This window comes from Mus caroli, chromosome 17, assembly GCF_900094665.2.
Source record: "Mus caroli chromosome 17, CAROLI_EIJ_v1.1, whole genome shotgun sequence".
Taxonomy (NCBI): Eukaryota; Metazoa; Chordata; class Mammalia; order Rodentia; family Muridae; genus Mus; species Mus caroli.
The window spans coordinates 9,882,111-9,896,661 of record NC_034586.1 but is presented as its reverse complement, the minus strand read 5'-3'; the positions used below and the strand labels follow the sequence as shown (position 1 = coordinate 9,896,661).

Here is a 14,551-nt window from a genome sequence, read left to right as displayed (position 1 = left end):
GATAGATAGATAGATAGATAGATAGATGATAGATAGATAGATAGATAGATAGATGATAGATAGATAGATAGATAGATAGATAGATAGATAGATAGATAAAAATCTCGTTTAAAAATATGACACAATCTCACACAGCTCTGACAACTTGTCAGGGCTCCCTGCAGGACAGACCGGAGCTGAGGGACCTTGGCAGGCAGGATCGCAGCTTGACCAGACTGCTTATGGTACATGCCTCAGGTTTTTATCTAAACCCAGACCTGAGGTCAGTATCCCAAGGACGGACCCAAAAGTGGGGTGGGGCACTGGACCCTTTTGTTCCTCTTCCTAGTGTGTTCACATTGAATACATCTCCTTCCAACATCACTATTAATTTGTTTCATTAACTGACCTGTTGGGCAATCCTAACCACTCAAGTAACAGGCCTGTAAGGAGAAACTTCACCTCATTATTAGTCTAGAGAATCCAATTAAGACTACGATCATTCAAAATTTGACATTCAGCAAGACTGCAAGATGCCTGTGTTCAGGAGAGACAGACACCTGCAGGTGAGTGGAGGAAGCTGTTTCCACTCCAATGAGAGACCCAAGTTCAGAGGAGCGATTAAGCATGCACACACCATGAGACCCACCTCTGGGCAGGAACCGTGGGGCACTTGTGGATGTATGCCAGAGAGGAAGGGTTAATATCCAGAGTGGCTCTATCATGGCCTGGGGAGCAAACAAGAGTGGAACAGAGAAGTCATTTACAGTAAGGTCATGTACAGGCTGCACTGAGGTAGTGTTCTTTGCAACGAGGTGGTGACCCCAGAGCATAATGTCCTACACTGTGACATTGCTGTGAGCCACAAGTAAGCTAGACGTGATGTCCAGGATGATATCCAAAGGTCCTACTAGGCCATTTGCATAAGTGGGTGGGCCTTTCTTACGTGCTGGTGTCTGCACAGTTCTGGGACCCAACCAGCCATGAAGACACTGAAGGACAAGTGTGACTACTCAGGGTCAGAATCTTCTGTCTGGCCTGCACCAGAGGCTGCAGTGTCGCCTGCTGTTCTGAGACTATGTTCTTGCCAGGCATCTACCGGGAATGGAGCCTAGTAGTGCAGTCTCCCTCAGACTCTGCATGGCCCCATCACCTCCTCAGCAATCTTGGCATCGTTGCTTCTCTGTGTGGAAATATATTTATGCCACTCAGCAAAACCCTACCCTCCCTTTGGGGCTTCACACATTCACACCCCAACTCCTCCTCCCCCTGGGTGAGCCCCACAGGTCTCCCTCATAGGGCTGTTCCCTGTGCTTGAGGCTGGTCTTGCTCATCCTGCCAGACACATAGGGACATGCCGATTTCCTCTGTCCCCATGGCAGATGACACTCCAGTGCCCTGTGGTAGCCTGGGTCTCTACAGATGTTTCTCTGACCTTCATAAGCCCTAAGGCTCTTGCCATCTTCAAGGCTAGTAGGGTGCTAGGCCAAGAGAAGATGCCAAGGGCCACGGTTGGGCAGAGCAGCCCCCCCCACCCCCACCCCAGCTTGCTGGTCCCTGTTTAAAATGGTAAAAATCACTGGTTTCTCATTTGCTTGTTTTTTCCACATGTCAAAACTAACATGAAATCTAGAGCTGTCTGAACATTTGCCCACAGGTGTCACGTATAGGTTTATTTCATGTGTTATTATGACAGAATGAGCTATCCTGGGCCTCAGAGTAATCTGCCAAGGACAAGGACGTCACCTACCATTAGCCCCCCCTCTGACACTGGGCGTAGCAACTGGGCTTTACTGAGCCCTATCCTGGGGACTTGATGATGCAGGCCATTCACTCCTTAAACCACCCTACAAGTCACCTTCTAAGGGCCAAACTTGAAACATAGAGACTGGGGTCCAGATGCATGACGTCAGACACCTTGGGAGTGTCAAATCTAATGCCAAGTGACCAAGAGTCTCTGCCCTGCGGTTAATACTTGTATTGGTTGCCTTTGGGGGAACGTCTCCTTATCCTTGCGCGTGAATCTAGGAGAATATCCTCATCTGTGATGACCCTGAGAAACTAAGGCTTATTGTTCTGAAAGTCTTTGTGTGGCTAGAGTCTCATAGCTTTCCAGAGATCCCAGGGACCCACGCCATCACTGCCAAGTGCCATGCCAAAGAATTAGAGCCAAGGTCGGTCATGCCTCAGAGCACACGAGCCTTTGTGACTCAAGGGGAGTCCTAGCCAGCAACCGTGCTGCGCAGCTGGGTGAAGCTGGCCACAGGGCAGAAAACACATCAGAGGAGCCGCTGCAAGAGCCAGGATTTAATCTGATCAATAAAGTAGTACTCCCTGGGCTAGACAGCCTCAGGACCTGTGCACAACACCCAGGGAACAGAACCAATAAATAGTATTGTGCACAGGTCCCGAGTTTAACTGTCTTTTAAGGATGTCAGCATCACCCTTTTTGAGGTCAGATGCTTGCCAAACGCATCAAAGTTGATGTGTAGTCCACACATATGAAGGTCTGTTGGGCACCCTCCAGGGAGAGCAGATGCCTTTCTGTGCGCCCAGGGTACAACATACAACAGAGCAAGTGAAGTGCGTGACCATGCAGTGTATATTTCCGATAGCTGGTGGTGGGCTTAGAAGGTTCACATGGCACACAGCATGCGGTACCCCTCAATATATACAATTACTAGGTGTCATCTGGAATAAAACAAAAACAAACAAACAAACAAACACCTTGGCCTCGAGGCCTGGGGAAGTAGTGACTCTCAGCAGGATGTGCTTGCCCAGTATGCACAAGGCCCAGTGTTCCATGTCTGGTACACACACACACACACACACACACACAGAGAGAGAGAGAGAGAGAGAGAGAGAGAGAGAAAACTTACATACATAGTTTCTTCTGAAAACTCCATGTGATGTCCTAGCAGCTGAAACTCCAGTTCAAGCAAGTTCCATTCAAAAGATATCTGTTGAGAGGGCGCTTCAGAAGCCACCAACACACAAAGGCAGCCTACTCCCCTTCTCCATTTCTCAGATCCCTCCAAGTCCAGGGAAGATGTACACAGCAGAGATATGGTCTTCTGAGAGGACAGTACTCCTGCTCAGAACCTGTGTCGGAAAGATGACACCTACAGGGGAATAAAACCCATTGCATGGGCCTTCCTGACCCATCTTCATCCACGGTGAACTTGGATCTGGAGACTTCAGGCAGGCAGACGTTTGAAAAGAAAAAGCAGCCTGCCTGAGGCATTGGTACCCAGTGAATTTCACCTGGGGGACCCCGGTGATGTCCCACAGGAGAACCGATATCCAGTCGCCATCTGTTTCTGCCCAGGGACAAAGGGTCCTTCCACGGCTTCCTGGGACCTGTGCCAGTCACGTCCGTGAGACCTGATTGGTTTCACTTTGTGGCTAAGGCTCTCCAGAGCCTAGATCTTCAGTGGGGGTGTAAATAAAGCTATGTGCAGAGGGCTTTCGTGTATTTAGGGTCCTTTATGTTGCCTTTTGGTCTCAAAAATCAATCCCGGCAGCAGAGGCACTGAGAGATGGGCAGGTAAAGCTGATTCCACAGCTGCCAAGCTGGAGGCGTCCATGAAAGGCTGTCAGAGGTAAAAGGCCCATTTACATACGCTCGATGGGAACATGGAGACAATGGGAAAATAATTCCATTTATGCACTTGTATTCAATTACTACAAAAGAAGAGGAAACAAAAAAGAAAATAGTCTCTGGTTAAGAAATGCCTTTGCAGAAGCTGGGCTCCTATACCCTTCAGGGCTTCATGGGGGACCCAGGGTTAGTTCACCCATTACAGCCAGGAAATGTCTTTGAAGCCCAGAGCAACCTGAGACCCCTTTGTCCTTCCGTCTCCCAAGGAGGAGAAGCTGGTAAGAGAATGTTCCCATGGCTTACCGCCTCCCTGTAAACTCAGATAATCCACAAACCCATTGACTCAGTCTCTGGCTGCGTCACCTGGGAGGGTTAAATAATCCCACTGCTGTGTGGCATTTGGCTGGAGCACCTGACTTAGGCATCTGTTTTGGAACATCCTTAAACATTGGCAAACACACACACACAAAAAAAAGTATAAAGGCTAAGTCAGAAACAAACGGAGAGCACACCACAGTGTGTCGGAGCCCACAGAAGGAAGAACAGGCTACAGCAACAGGGAAACGTGAGACCACCTCACGAGTGACCAAATTATGAGAAACAAAGGGTCTGGAGGGATCTCCCATGGGCAGGTGAAATGTTGCATTAGAGTGGAGGGAGGGTCACAAAGCGACCTGTGCCATCTCCTGGGCTGCAGGCAGATATCTTGAAGGAGAAGTAGGACCTGGCTGAAGATGTTGGGGAGACATTGGAAGACAAGGACCCAACAGATCTGTGTTGCCAGACTACATAGGGCACAAGCCAGTTGATTAGGTCTAAGAAGAAAGACTGAAAGAACTAGACCTCAAGGCAGTGTCCAGGGAAGACCCACTCCACACTGGAGACAGCATCAGGAAGACATGTGTATACATATACCTATACACACATCACACCCGTGTTTACATGGTACATTTCCCATACTGTTGGTGCTACCCTGCTCCAGATGGACCCAGAAAGCCTTGTTTTCTCTATGGGAATGCCAAGGTACCAGGGTTCCTCCAGACACATCTCATTTCTCTGTGGGAAATGGAACTAACTAGATTCCATGTCTCTCTGAGCACCAGAGATTTCCCCCATCCCACAGAGAGGAGACTTCTAAACGTCTGTTTTTCTCTATGCAGTGTGACACCACTGCCTGAAACGGCTAAATCAGATGTTCCACACTGGCCTGGCCATGGTCTGAGACACTTCCTGAAATCAGATTGCCCACTGTACACTGGAAACACTAACGAGAACCTTGACATCACTGTAAGATGTAAACAAAAGAGCATGGGGCTTGGGAGCCACAAGTAGGTAGTAGAGAGGAGAGGCAATAGGAAGAAAGCCACATGATGTTTAATTTGCCTTAGTGCCTTGCTTCTTGGGATTATGTAATTAGATTTTAATATTTACATTTAGTTGAGCTCATGAAGTTATTTTGCAAATGGTGTATGAGCTGCATAGTTTTGTGGTTTTGTTTTGTTTTGTTTTTGTCAACTTGATACAGGATCTCCATTGAGAAAAATGCCTCCATGAGATTAGCCTGTAGGCAGTCTGTAGGACATGTTCTTGATTCTTGATTTATATGGGAGGGTCCAGTTCAGTGTGTGTGGTGCCACAGACGGTCTTGGGTTGTATAAGAAAGCAGGCTGAGCAAGTCACAAGGAACAAGCCAGTCAGAAGCGTCCGTCCACAGCCTATGCTTCCATTCCTGCCCCCAGCTTTCTGTCTTGGGCTCCCTCTCACATACACAGAACTTGAGTCCCTCTACTCTGTAAGCGGAGATAAAGTCTTTCCTCACCAAGTTGCTTTTTGGTTTGCTTGTTTGGTCATGGTGTCTTATCACACAGCCTTAGAAAGCTAACTAGAACGATGTGGTTGCTTTTAGTAACAATATTCATGGTGACATTGGGTGGCAGTGCCTGGATCTAAGAATGCCTAGTGAAGGTGTTGGCAAGAGTAATAAGAGAGCCATTTCCATGCCCGTATTCAGACCAGCATGCCTTGTGTTCAGGAGACACGACATAGCAGGGGTAGAGATGTCATCAGAAGGCAGAACCAAGGGCCTAGCCGAGTCTTAGCCCAGGGAGGTGCCACTAGTAGGAATCAGTGGCACTGGGTTGGGAACTGTAGCTGATGCTCAGATGAGGTATTCAGGGCAATGTGTGTCTCCTAGGTTACTCCAAATCCCATCAAATTGACCATCAAAACCAACCATCAGGGCAGTGTGCGTAGGGTGTTTTGCTCGTGTCCTTAAGAAGGAAGGCACCTCTAGCCTTCATGGGCCAGGCTTAAGCCTGGCACTTGCCTTCCCGATCAACCTCTTCAAATTCCCACTTAAAGACACTGTCACTTCTATAATTTCATCTCCTCAGTCATTTTGGGGTACATATGCTGTATCCCACATTGCATTAAACAGGGCCCAGTTTCTTCTGTTTCATATAATTCAGTATAGAGCTCATGAACACCAATAGTAAATACCCCAGTTAAATTTCCAATAAATAAGCATAGCAGTAGGTCACCTGTCACAAAAAATCGTGCTTAAAGATAGGAACGTGTGTGTGTGTGTGTGTGTGTGCGCGCGCACACACACACACACACACACACACACGGTGAAATGCAGTTTTATCTGTAATACAATTATTTTCTTACATAAGGCCCCAGATTTTTAATGGTGTCCTTAAACACTGAAAAGAAAAAGATTAAGTATTACTTAACTGTAGGACAACATAGTCTGCTTCTCAATACAGGAAAATACATGCATATGTATATACGGGCACATGTAGCTCATGTAAACAGATGCATTGGCCATATGTGCACACATGCATTATATGCACAGCACACACATTCACAAGCACACATGCACGGTACACTACACATGTTTCACATATATACTTATATATGCATACACAGAACACACATACATGCACACTCACATATATACCACATGCATACACACATACAATCACATGCATACAGTCACCACAGATCATAGATTAGCATGTCAAGCATATATACATTATGTTCATATGCACAGCCATGCATATATATATATGTGTGTGTGTGTGTGTGTGAGTGCACATATACATAGTCACCTGTATGTACCATATGTTCACAGAGACATATGTATACATATACCTATACACACATCACACCTGTGTTTACATGGTACATTTCCCATACTGTCGGGGCTACCCTGCTCCAATGGAACAATGATCCTAGCTCCAAGCTCAGCACAGGCCACCATCTCCCAAGGTTTTGATAGTCAAGTCTCTCCCCTCAGCATGTTCATCAAGAAAGGAAATACCATCGAGTTGTAATGTCAGATGCTGAACGCCTAGAAAGAAAAGCAACCCAGGCAAGTCTTCCTGTCTGTAATAAAGAGTCTGGCTCACTGACAGGGCTTTAATGTGGCAGAAGCTCGAGATAAGGCTTTATGTCTGTAATAAATTAGAACCAGACACTGCTCTGGCTCTTCCATGGGGCCTTAACATTGTAGAAGCTTAACGTGTCTTTTAAAATCAAGTCAGAACACCAGAGTCTGAGGTGTGGCTGCATTTATGAGGGCCACAGAAGCTGTAGGCAAGGCACACTGGGAATTTCAGCCATGCAGTCAATTTTCTTACTTGTTCCCAGGAACCTCAAGGTAGGAGCAGTATTCACACCGGGTTAACTCCTCCCATGGGGACAGTTTCTCTCTAGTTCACTCTCAAGGAGGGCCGGTCCTGATACTGCCCTCTGGAAGCAGGAGAGTGCAGCTGACAGCACATCATTCTGCTGCCATCCGTAACAGAAAACCAGCATACATAGCCCCTGGAAACCATGAAGAACCACTAGGAAACATGGTCACAAGTAACAGGGTACGGTGTCCTGGTGGCCGCAGAGCCTGTAACCAACCAGTGTGTTCACCCGGCATCTCCCTCATCACATCCATAGGCTTGCAAGCACAGATCGTTGTGATGGCACAGCTGTGAGGTTCCTCCACCCTGGACATGAGTTCTGCTTGAATTGCTCACAGGAGCATCTTGAAGACAGAGTGCTCTTCCTTTCTTTATAAGAGTAGCTGAGATCACCTGTCAAGTGAGCTGCCTCTAATGAAGTCATCTCCTCACCCCGCAGGGGTGCCTCCTCCTGCTGCTGGCAGCAGAACCTCTTACAATAGAAAGGAGGTGCTAGCCCTGAGCTGAGGATGGGGGCGGGTAGTGGATCCTCTGGAGTGAGGTTTCACAGATCATTTCACTGATAAGGGAAGTTTGTGCTGATTGACGGGCATCTGAACGGATTCTCCTTGCATAACCATGGTTGCCTTCAGCAATCCCACAATTACTGATTTAATATGGCTGAGTTACACCATGTGTAATCTTTATAGCTTTGCTGTGGGAAGAAGAAAGGAAATAGCAGGCCATCTGTCAGTTGGATGATGGGTTGCCGTAAGCACTTCGAAAGCTGGAGTTCTTACTTAAAGGGAAAGTTAGCCAGCACGGAAACTGCATGGCCCAAAAGCCTACTGTATGCACAGAGCTCTACAAATGTACATTATGAATAATAATAAAGACAGAGGATAGACTGATGGTACTGTGAGAGACTTCAGAAAGCATTCACAAGAAAGCCTCAGCTCCTGGGGACTAGAAAGAAGACAACAGCCATCTCTACACATCTATTGTATCTTCCATAGTATGTGGACAATAAAATCACTTCTATGGTACGTTATGCAATCTAAGAGATTATTTAAGAAGATTATTTAAGATACAATTAGAAAAAAGTCTGTTCAGGCCAATGAAAAACAAGTCACTGTGTGTTTTAGTAAATATTACTGAGTGATATTTAGTAAATATTAGTATTTAGTAAATATTTAGTAAATATTACTGTGCCACGCACAGAGTCCAAGTCTCTAAAATATCTCATTAAAGGGAACACCTCTCTCCAGTTCCAACCTCCTCACAGGCCAGTGTGTGGGACAAACAGTGAGCTATAATGGAAATAAAAAGCAGGTTGTAAGATGTTCTGAAAGGTGCTGCAAGAAGCAAAGGTGGGAGAGGTGAGAGGGACCCAGTGCCCAGATCTTCTTTTAGGAAGACAGTCCCTGGGAAGGGGGGAGGCCAGAAGACAAGCCCAATGGACGGATGCCAAGAGAGACAAGAAAGGCAAGCACCTGGAAGGTGAACTGCAAGAAGGTCCCACAGGCACACAGGGCCACCTCATGTGAGGTTGGAAGCCAAAAAAGGGTTTTGAGAACAGAGACAACAAGGTCCTTAAGCTGTACGGATGGCTGGGTGCACTGCTAGGAACCCACCACATGGGGGCAGCAGGCAGCAAGGAGGCCTGCAGATTAGGTCCAAGAGGGATCCTGGAAACTGCACAGGGCATCCCAGCTCAGTCCATGCTATGCCTATTCAAGTACTGTAGTTAATACTCAGAAACAATTAATTGAGCCCTGTCCTATAAACAGAGGTTAGAGTTGAGAAACCACCCTACAGAGCAGTGTCTGGCTAAGGATCCCACTTACTGTACACTGTACCTGCACACTTAGTCAAGTTGAGCGCAGTGTGTCCAAATCTTCGGCCCCAGTCATCACAAGTGTGGGTGTCTCAGTCACTTCTTCAGAACAAAACTCCGGACAGACTCATTTTAGGCCTTTTGGGGACACTTGCCCAATTGGACCCCTCCCCCACAACCCCCATTACCCACCTGTAACTTATGAGAACACGGGTTTCCTCACACTTGCCAGCTGTGGGCATCATTACCCCCTCCCATGTCTGCTCATCTGATTAAAAGGAAGTTTTACTTGTTTTATAAAGGGTATGCTGTGGGGGCAGGGCATAGTTACAGGCATTAACACACAAGAATAATCTTATGCCCCAGCAGTGAACACCTAAAAATGAAAGTGGAAAACGGTTTACAACACTATAAATTAAAAAAAAAAAAAAACCCTCAAAAACAAATTGGACACGGCACAAGGCTTACTGATAACTGTGAGGCATGGTTGAATAAACTGAAAGTGGACCTGACTGTGTGGCAAGGGGCCCATGTCTGTGCACCGGGAACACTCAACCTAATGTAGTATTTCCCGTTGACTGACAGGTTCCGGGCATCCCCCAACAAGACCCATGCTGTCTTCTTTGCAGACACTGGCCATGTGACCCATAAATTCTGTGGAAATAGGGAGGGCACAGAGCAGGAGACAGTAGTGAGAAGATGCAGGGCTGGAGAGCTCATGTGTCCAGACTTCAGAACCCAGTGAAAAGGTGAGTCATTGACACAGCCTCGAACAAGCATAAATATAACAGAAAACAGAAATTCCTTCTCCGGATCAGCTGACCCTCCATTGATCTACATCTCCCACTGTTTCCTGTTGGGCAGTGGGCTACACTGTCTGCAGAAGAATGAAAGAGACCCAGGAGGATCAAGGACAGAGCTCAGCCTGAGCGGATGAAGGACTTCAGAGTATCAGCTTAAACTACAAAAGCTTAGAAGTCTGTAGCTTCGAATCAGGCAGAGACTTCTCAGTCGTCACACAGAAGGCAGTAAAAAGCGGGGGAAACTGGTGCAAGGAAGTAAAGATAAAGAGTAAAAACTTTAACTAAGTTCAGTGCTGCGAAGCTGTGATCTAGGTACACACAGAAGGCTGGAGTTCCTTGGAGACCAGCCTGGTCTACGGAGTAGTTCTGTTGTAATAAGACCCAGTCTCAGAACCAAACAAAACAAAAATAGGGAAGTAAAATGAATAGAAACCTGTAGACTGGAGAAAACATTGTGAGAATCCTGTATCTAAGAAAGAAATTGCAAATAAGGAAAGAGTTTGAAGGAGACTCTGGTCTTCGTTACTAAGGAGATCACCGACGCAAAGCAAGTAGCGAACCTGAATGACCGATTCTACAGGGAAAAGATACTTAACCTCCTCCCGCCTGAGGAATCACTGCAAGCTACACTCCACAGGCCTAGGTGCTCTGGATGGAGGCACCTTCCCACCCGTGCTTGGGAGAAAAAGGTGAGCACACAGGAAAGTGGTCTCTTCTCAGTAACCGCCAGCGATTCAACAATTCCTGCCTTCGGTAGACACTCAAGGAAGAGAAAAGCATTTTCATCCTGTGTGCAGAAGTGGATGGCAGCTTCTTCCTAACTCATCACTGGAGGTACATGAAGACTATAGACACTCTACTCGGCCAGTAAAGTGCTGCAAAATGGGCGCGCCCGGAAGTCTAGCAGCAAAAGACCCGGATAACAGGATTCCACTCAAGACAGTGTCCACAGGAGGCCGCTGGGGGGCTCTGAGCATGGAGTGAGTAAAGGAGGTGGGGGCGACTGATAGTGTGCGGCTTGCTTCTGGGATCCAGACAGTGTTGCCGAAGTGACCACCATGGTGAGAGCTGCACACCTCAGGAACTTTCTAGAAGCTTCCTTAAAGGTGCGTAGCATGTGTGTGAAGCTGGACTCGGTACTGAGAAGCAAGCACAGGTTTTCCATGTACATTGGCGAACCTGGTATAGGCTTTTCCATTTTAATCAGCTTACAAATAGGAACGTGCTTCTTGCAGTGTAAATTTTTTTTTTTCTTTTGTAATTTTTTTTTTAATTTAAAAACCTAAACAAAACCTTTGCCTATGCCCAAGCTCTCCTCTCTGTCCCTCTGCGGAGGGGCTTTTGGCCTTCCCCAATGAGATCATAGGTCCCAGGGGCGCAGGGGTTGGGCGAGGGCGCGGCCGGTCGACGGGGCGGGTAGGGGGCGGCCACTGTGACCTCCGGCGTCGCAAACACCGCCCTCCGCGGCCAGCGATAGGTCCCACCCCACCTAAGCGACCTGCGGCCGGGGGCGGGGAGACGCGGCGGGGACGCGCGGCGCGGCGGTTGAGCGTCCGGGAGATGTGGGCGCCGAGCGGCCAGGGGCCCGCGGGTTGGGACCGCCGCAGGGTGGGCGCGCGACTACGAGCCGCACTGGCCGGGCTGCAGGAGCTTCAGGGGCTGCGCGCCACGCAGCAAGCACGCGTGCGGGGAGCCCTGGGCCTGCACCCTGCGCCAGGGCCCCGCGGCCAGGAGCTGCGTCTGGAGGCGGCGCTGACCGCGCTACGGGAGCAGCTGGTAAGGAGCAAGTTGGGCGCGAGCGGCCGAAGGGACCTGCTGGGGCGCGATCGGGGCGCAGTTGCGTGGAATGTGCGATCGGAAAGGCCAGATGCGCGGCTGCTTGGGGAGCGCGCCGCGGGGTGCGAGCTGGAGAGCCGCGCGCGGGACCCGGGGTTGACTGCGCACCGCCTCTGCGGCGGACACAACCTTGGTGCGGCGGCGCGCAAGTCTGGCTAGACAGAGGCTGTTGTGGGGAGCGTGGGCTCCATTCCGCCTGGCAGGAGTCTGCGCACATACTGACCTCATCCCGGGAGCAGGTCATCCGGCTACACAGCGTGAACTTGAGCCACAGGGCACTGTACTGGGTTCGCTTGGGTCATTGAGGAGTCTTGCCCGCTGAGGATCGTCTCCAAGATTGCACGTCACCTGATCCCATTAAAAAAAATAACACGAGTTATTATTCGGTATTATTATTATCCGGTATGCGGAACGTGGGAGAGGGGATTGGTGGCGCTTTCTCATCTACCCGCGCCCATCGAGTCCCCCTCTGTAGACCACTGGGGTCCCTCGGGAGTAGAATTGCTACCCGTTTCTAGAAACAGCTCAAGGTTCCTTCCCCTCAGTACTGCAGTATTTTTAAAAGAACAAAATAGTGCGCACTCGAAAGAGTGTGATAGCGTTGCGTCCACAACTCTTAAGTGGGATTTTTTTTTTCAAGGTGAAATTTGGATCTGTCCTGTTGAAAGTAGCCTCTTGGTAAAGTTCAGGGTGAAACTGCTGTGTTCCAATCAGCTTTAGTTCAGAATAGTGTTGGGTTTGTGTCTAAAGAACCAGGAAGTCCAGTGTCTGAGTCACTACTCCCCAGGACACCTGGAATCTTCCCTGAGTGTAAGAGATCTGGCTGAGGGCGGAATCCAGATGACAGCCTCCTCCAGTCTGTGAGACACCCAACTGCTGCCCAGAGAGGGACATGGCCGGTGAGGACTGGACTCTGTACACTGTTGCACCACGGGACCAAGGCATTATAACAGGTGCCTGTCTTTAGGGGTGGGTGGGGGTGCGCCACACTGGTCACGTGACCTCAGGCAGGCAGGCGCACTGATGAGTTACAAGCATGACCCGTTCCTGAAGGTTAACGATTAACTCCCCCGTCAGCAATACACAAACCCAATCTGTGAGCCCTCACACTCCAATTACCAGGAGCCTGTGGAGAGATCAAACAAGCTTTTTGTTGACACACTCCCCCTCCTCTCCAGGAGACCAGGAGGAACACACAGGCTTTGTCTTGAAACTTGGTTCACGGGGAAAAGTGAAAAATAATTGAATTCTATGTGGCTTTATCACTTCACCATTTTTCTTATGCGGGGTGGGGGTAGGGATGGGGTGGAGGGAGGGTGGGGGTGGATGGGAGCAATGTTACTTGTTGAGTAAAGAAAGAGCTGCAGTACATTCCGGCTCACAGCCCTCCTGCTGGCTCACCTGGCCCCCAGCCCTCCTTCTAGTGTGAAGGAGGAAGACTCCTATAGTCAACAGTTATCCTGCAGGAATTCTCAAGTAAGGATGGGTTTAGCATTTCTAGGGATTTGGTGTCCATCAGATGGGCTACACCCTGCTAATTGCAGTGTCAAAAGTCACAAAGAGAACTCAGTAGCAGCTGCTTAGAGGAATTTTGTTCGCTAGATAAATCAGTGACCCTTAATGACTGACCCCGAAAAGATAGACTTCTCTGCTAATGAAATCCCATGCCCTCTGACCCTTGACCCTACACTCAACTGCAGGTGACCCTTTAAACAGTAGGATGCCCGGTGAATGTTTTCACAGAAACTTGTAACAGAAAGTGGTCTTTCAGTCCCCCACACGTGGGCTCAAGTAGGAGCACTCGCTGGATGGCACCAAGCCAAGAAGCTGAAATATTCTATCTTGCCTCTGCTACATCCGGGGGAAGACAGGATGCAGACCGACATGAGGATCATCCTACAGGGGTTAACAGGTCCTGACTTGTTCTGAAAGGGACAGCATGCAGCCATCCCTGCCCTTGGCAGGCTCAGGTGGTAACGCTGTGGCAAGAGCAGGCCACTCTGATTCCGTAACTGTGAATGGTGTTTTCCTTGGACTAACTGGCTTGCTCTGTGAACAGGCAGAGGGCAGATGGGGGTCAGATGAGAGATCAAGAGCAGAGGGACGGGCCAGATTTCTCCAGGGTCACTGTCAATGGCATCATGAGCCAGATCTGTGAGCAGGGCCCTTCACTGCTGGCTGATGTGCTGTGAAGTTTGCAGGAGGCCACGAAGGGGTACTTCATGCATAACGCATTTCCTTTGTTCACCATTAGCCTGAGAGGAGAGGAAGGAAGTCTCTTAGATACAATCTCTACATCCTGACCTTTTTATCCTTCAAGTATGCTATCAAGTTCTCGTTTGGTTTTTGGTTTGGTTGCTTTGGTTTTCTGCTGGAGTTGGAAAAATGGAAGCGCCTGTGGGGGAAGGGAAAACAAATTCCTATCAATTTCTATGAGATGGAGTGAGCCCTTTAAGAGTCAGCCAGCTCCCTTTTAGTGGCACCATAGACCGGCAGGTCTCAGACACTTTAGTGGTCACCAGGCTTTTCCCATCTGGGAAAGCTGGTGAAGCCCCATGGTCCTAGGCCTGTCCTGGAGCCCAGGATCTGTAGGTATACTGGGTGTCTCCACCACTGGGACTATGTTTAATTCTCACTTGCTGTCTTAGTCAGGGTTTCTATTCCTGCACAAACATCATGACCAAGAAGCAAATTGGGGAGGAAAGGGTTTATTCGGCTTATACTTCCATACTGCTGTTCATCACCAAAGGAAGTCAGGACTGGAACTCAAGCAGGTCAGAAAGCAGGAGCTGATGCAGAGGCCATGGAGGGATGTTCA

General features: G+C 48.8%; 1 protein-coding gene and 1 long non-coding RNA gene across 3 annotated transcripts in view; one reads left to right on the top strand and one right to left on the bottom strand.

Moving 5' to 3' along the window:
• Window positions 1-2,593: 2,593 nt before the first annotated feature.
• On the bottom strand, window positions 2,594-12,660 carry LOC115029751. Its single transcript, XR_003835315.1, has 3 exons — window positions 12,316-12,660; window positions 11,957-12,081; window positions 2,594-3,663 (listed from the first exon to the last, which is right to left on the bottom strand). It is a non-coding gene; the product is annotated as an uncharacterized LOC115029751 (long non-coding RNA).
• Dact2 (dishevelled binding antagonist of beta catenin 2) overlaps window positions 10,881-14,551 on the top strand; it is a 9,494-nt gene continuing 5,823 nt past the window's right edge. The window contains exon 1 of one of the 2 annotated variants that reach the window (XM_029471581.1): window positions 10,881-11,003. In XM_029471581.1, the coding sequence (XP_029327441.1) occupies window positions 10,956-11,003 (48 nt within the window). In that variant the 5' untranslated portion in view covers window positions 10,881-10,955. Of the gene's footprint in view, window positions 11,004-11,361; window positions 11,674-14,551 lie in introns of those variants that run through there. The other variant, XM_021186519.1, reaches the window with a different exon arrangement.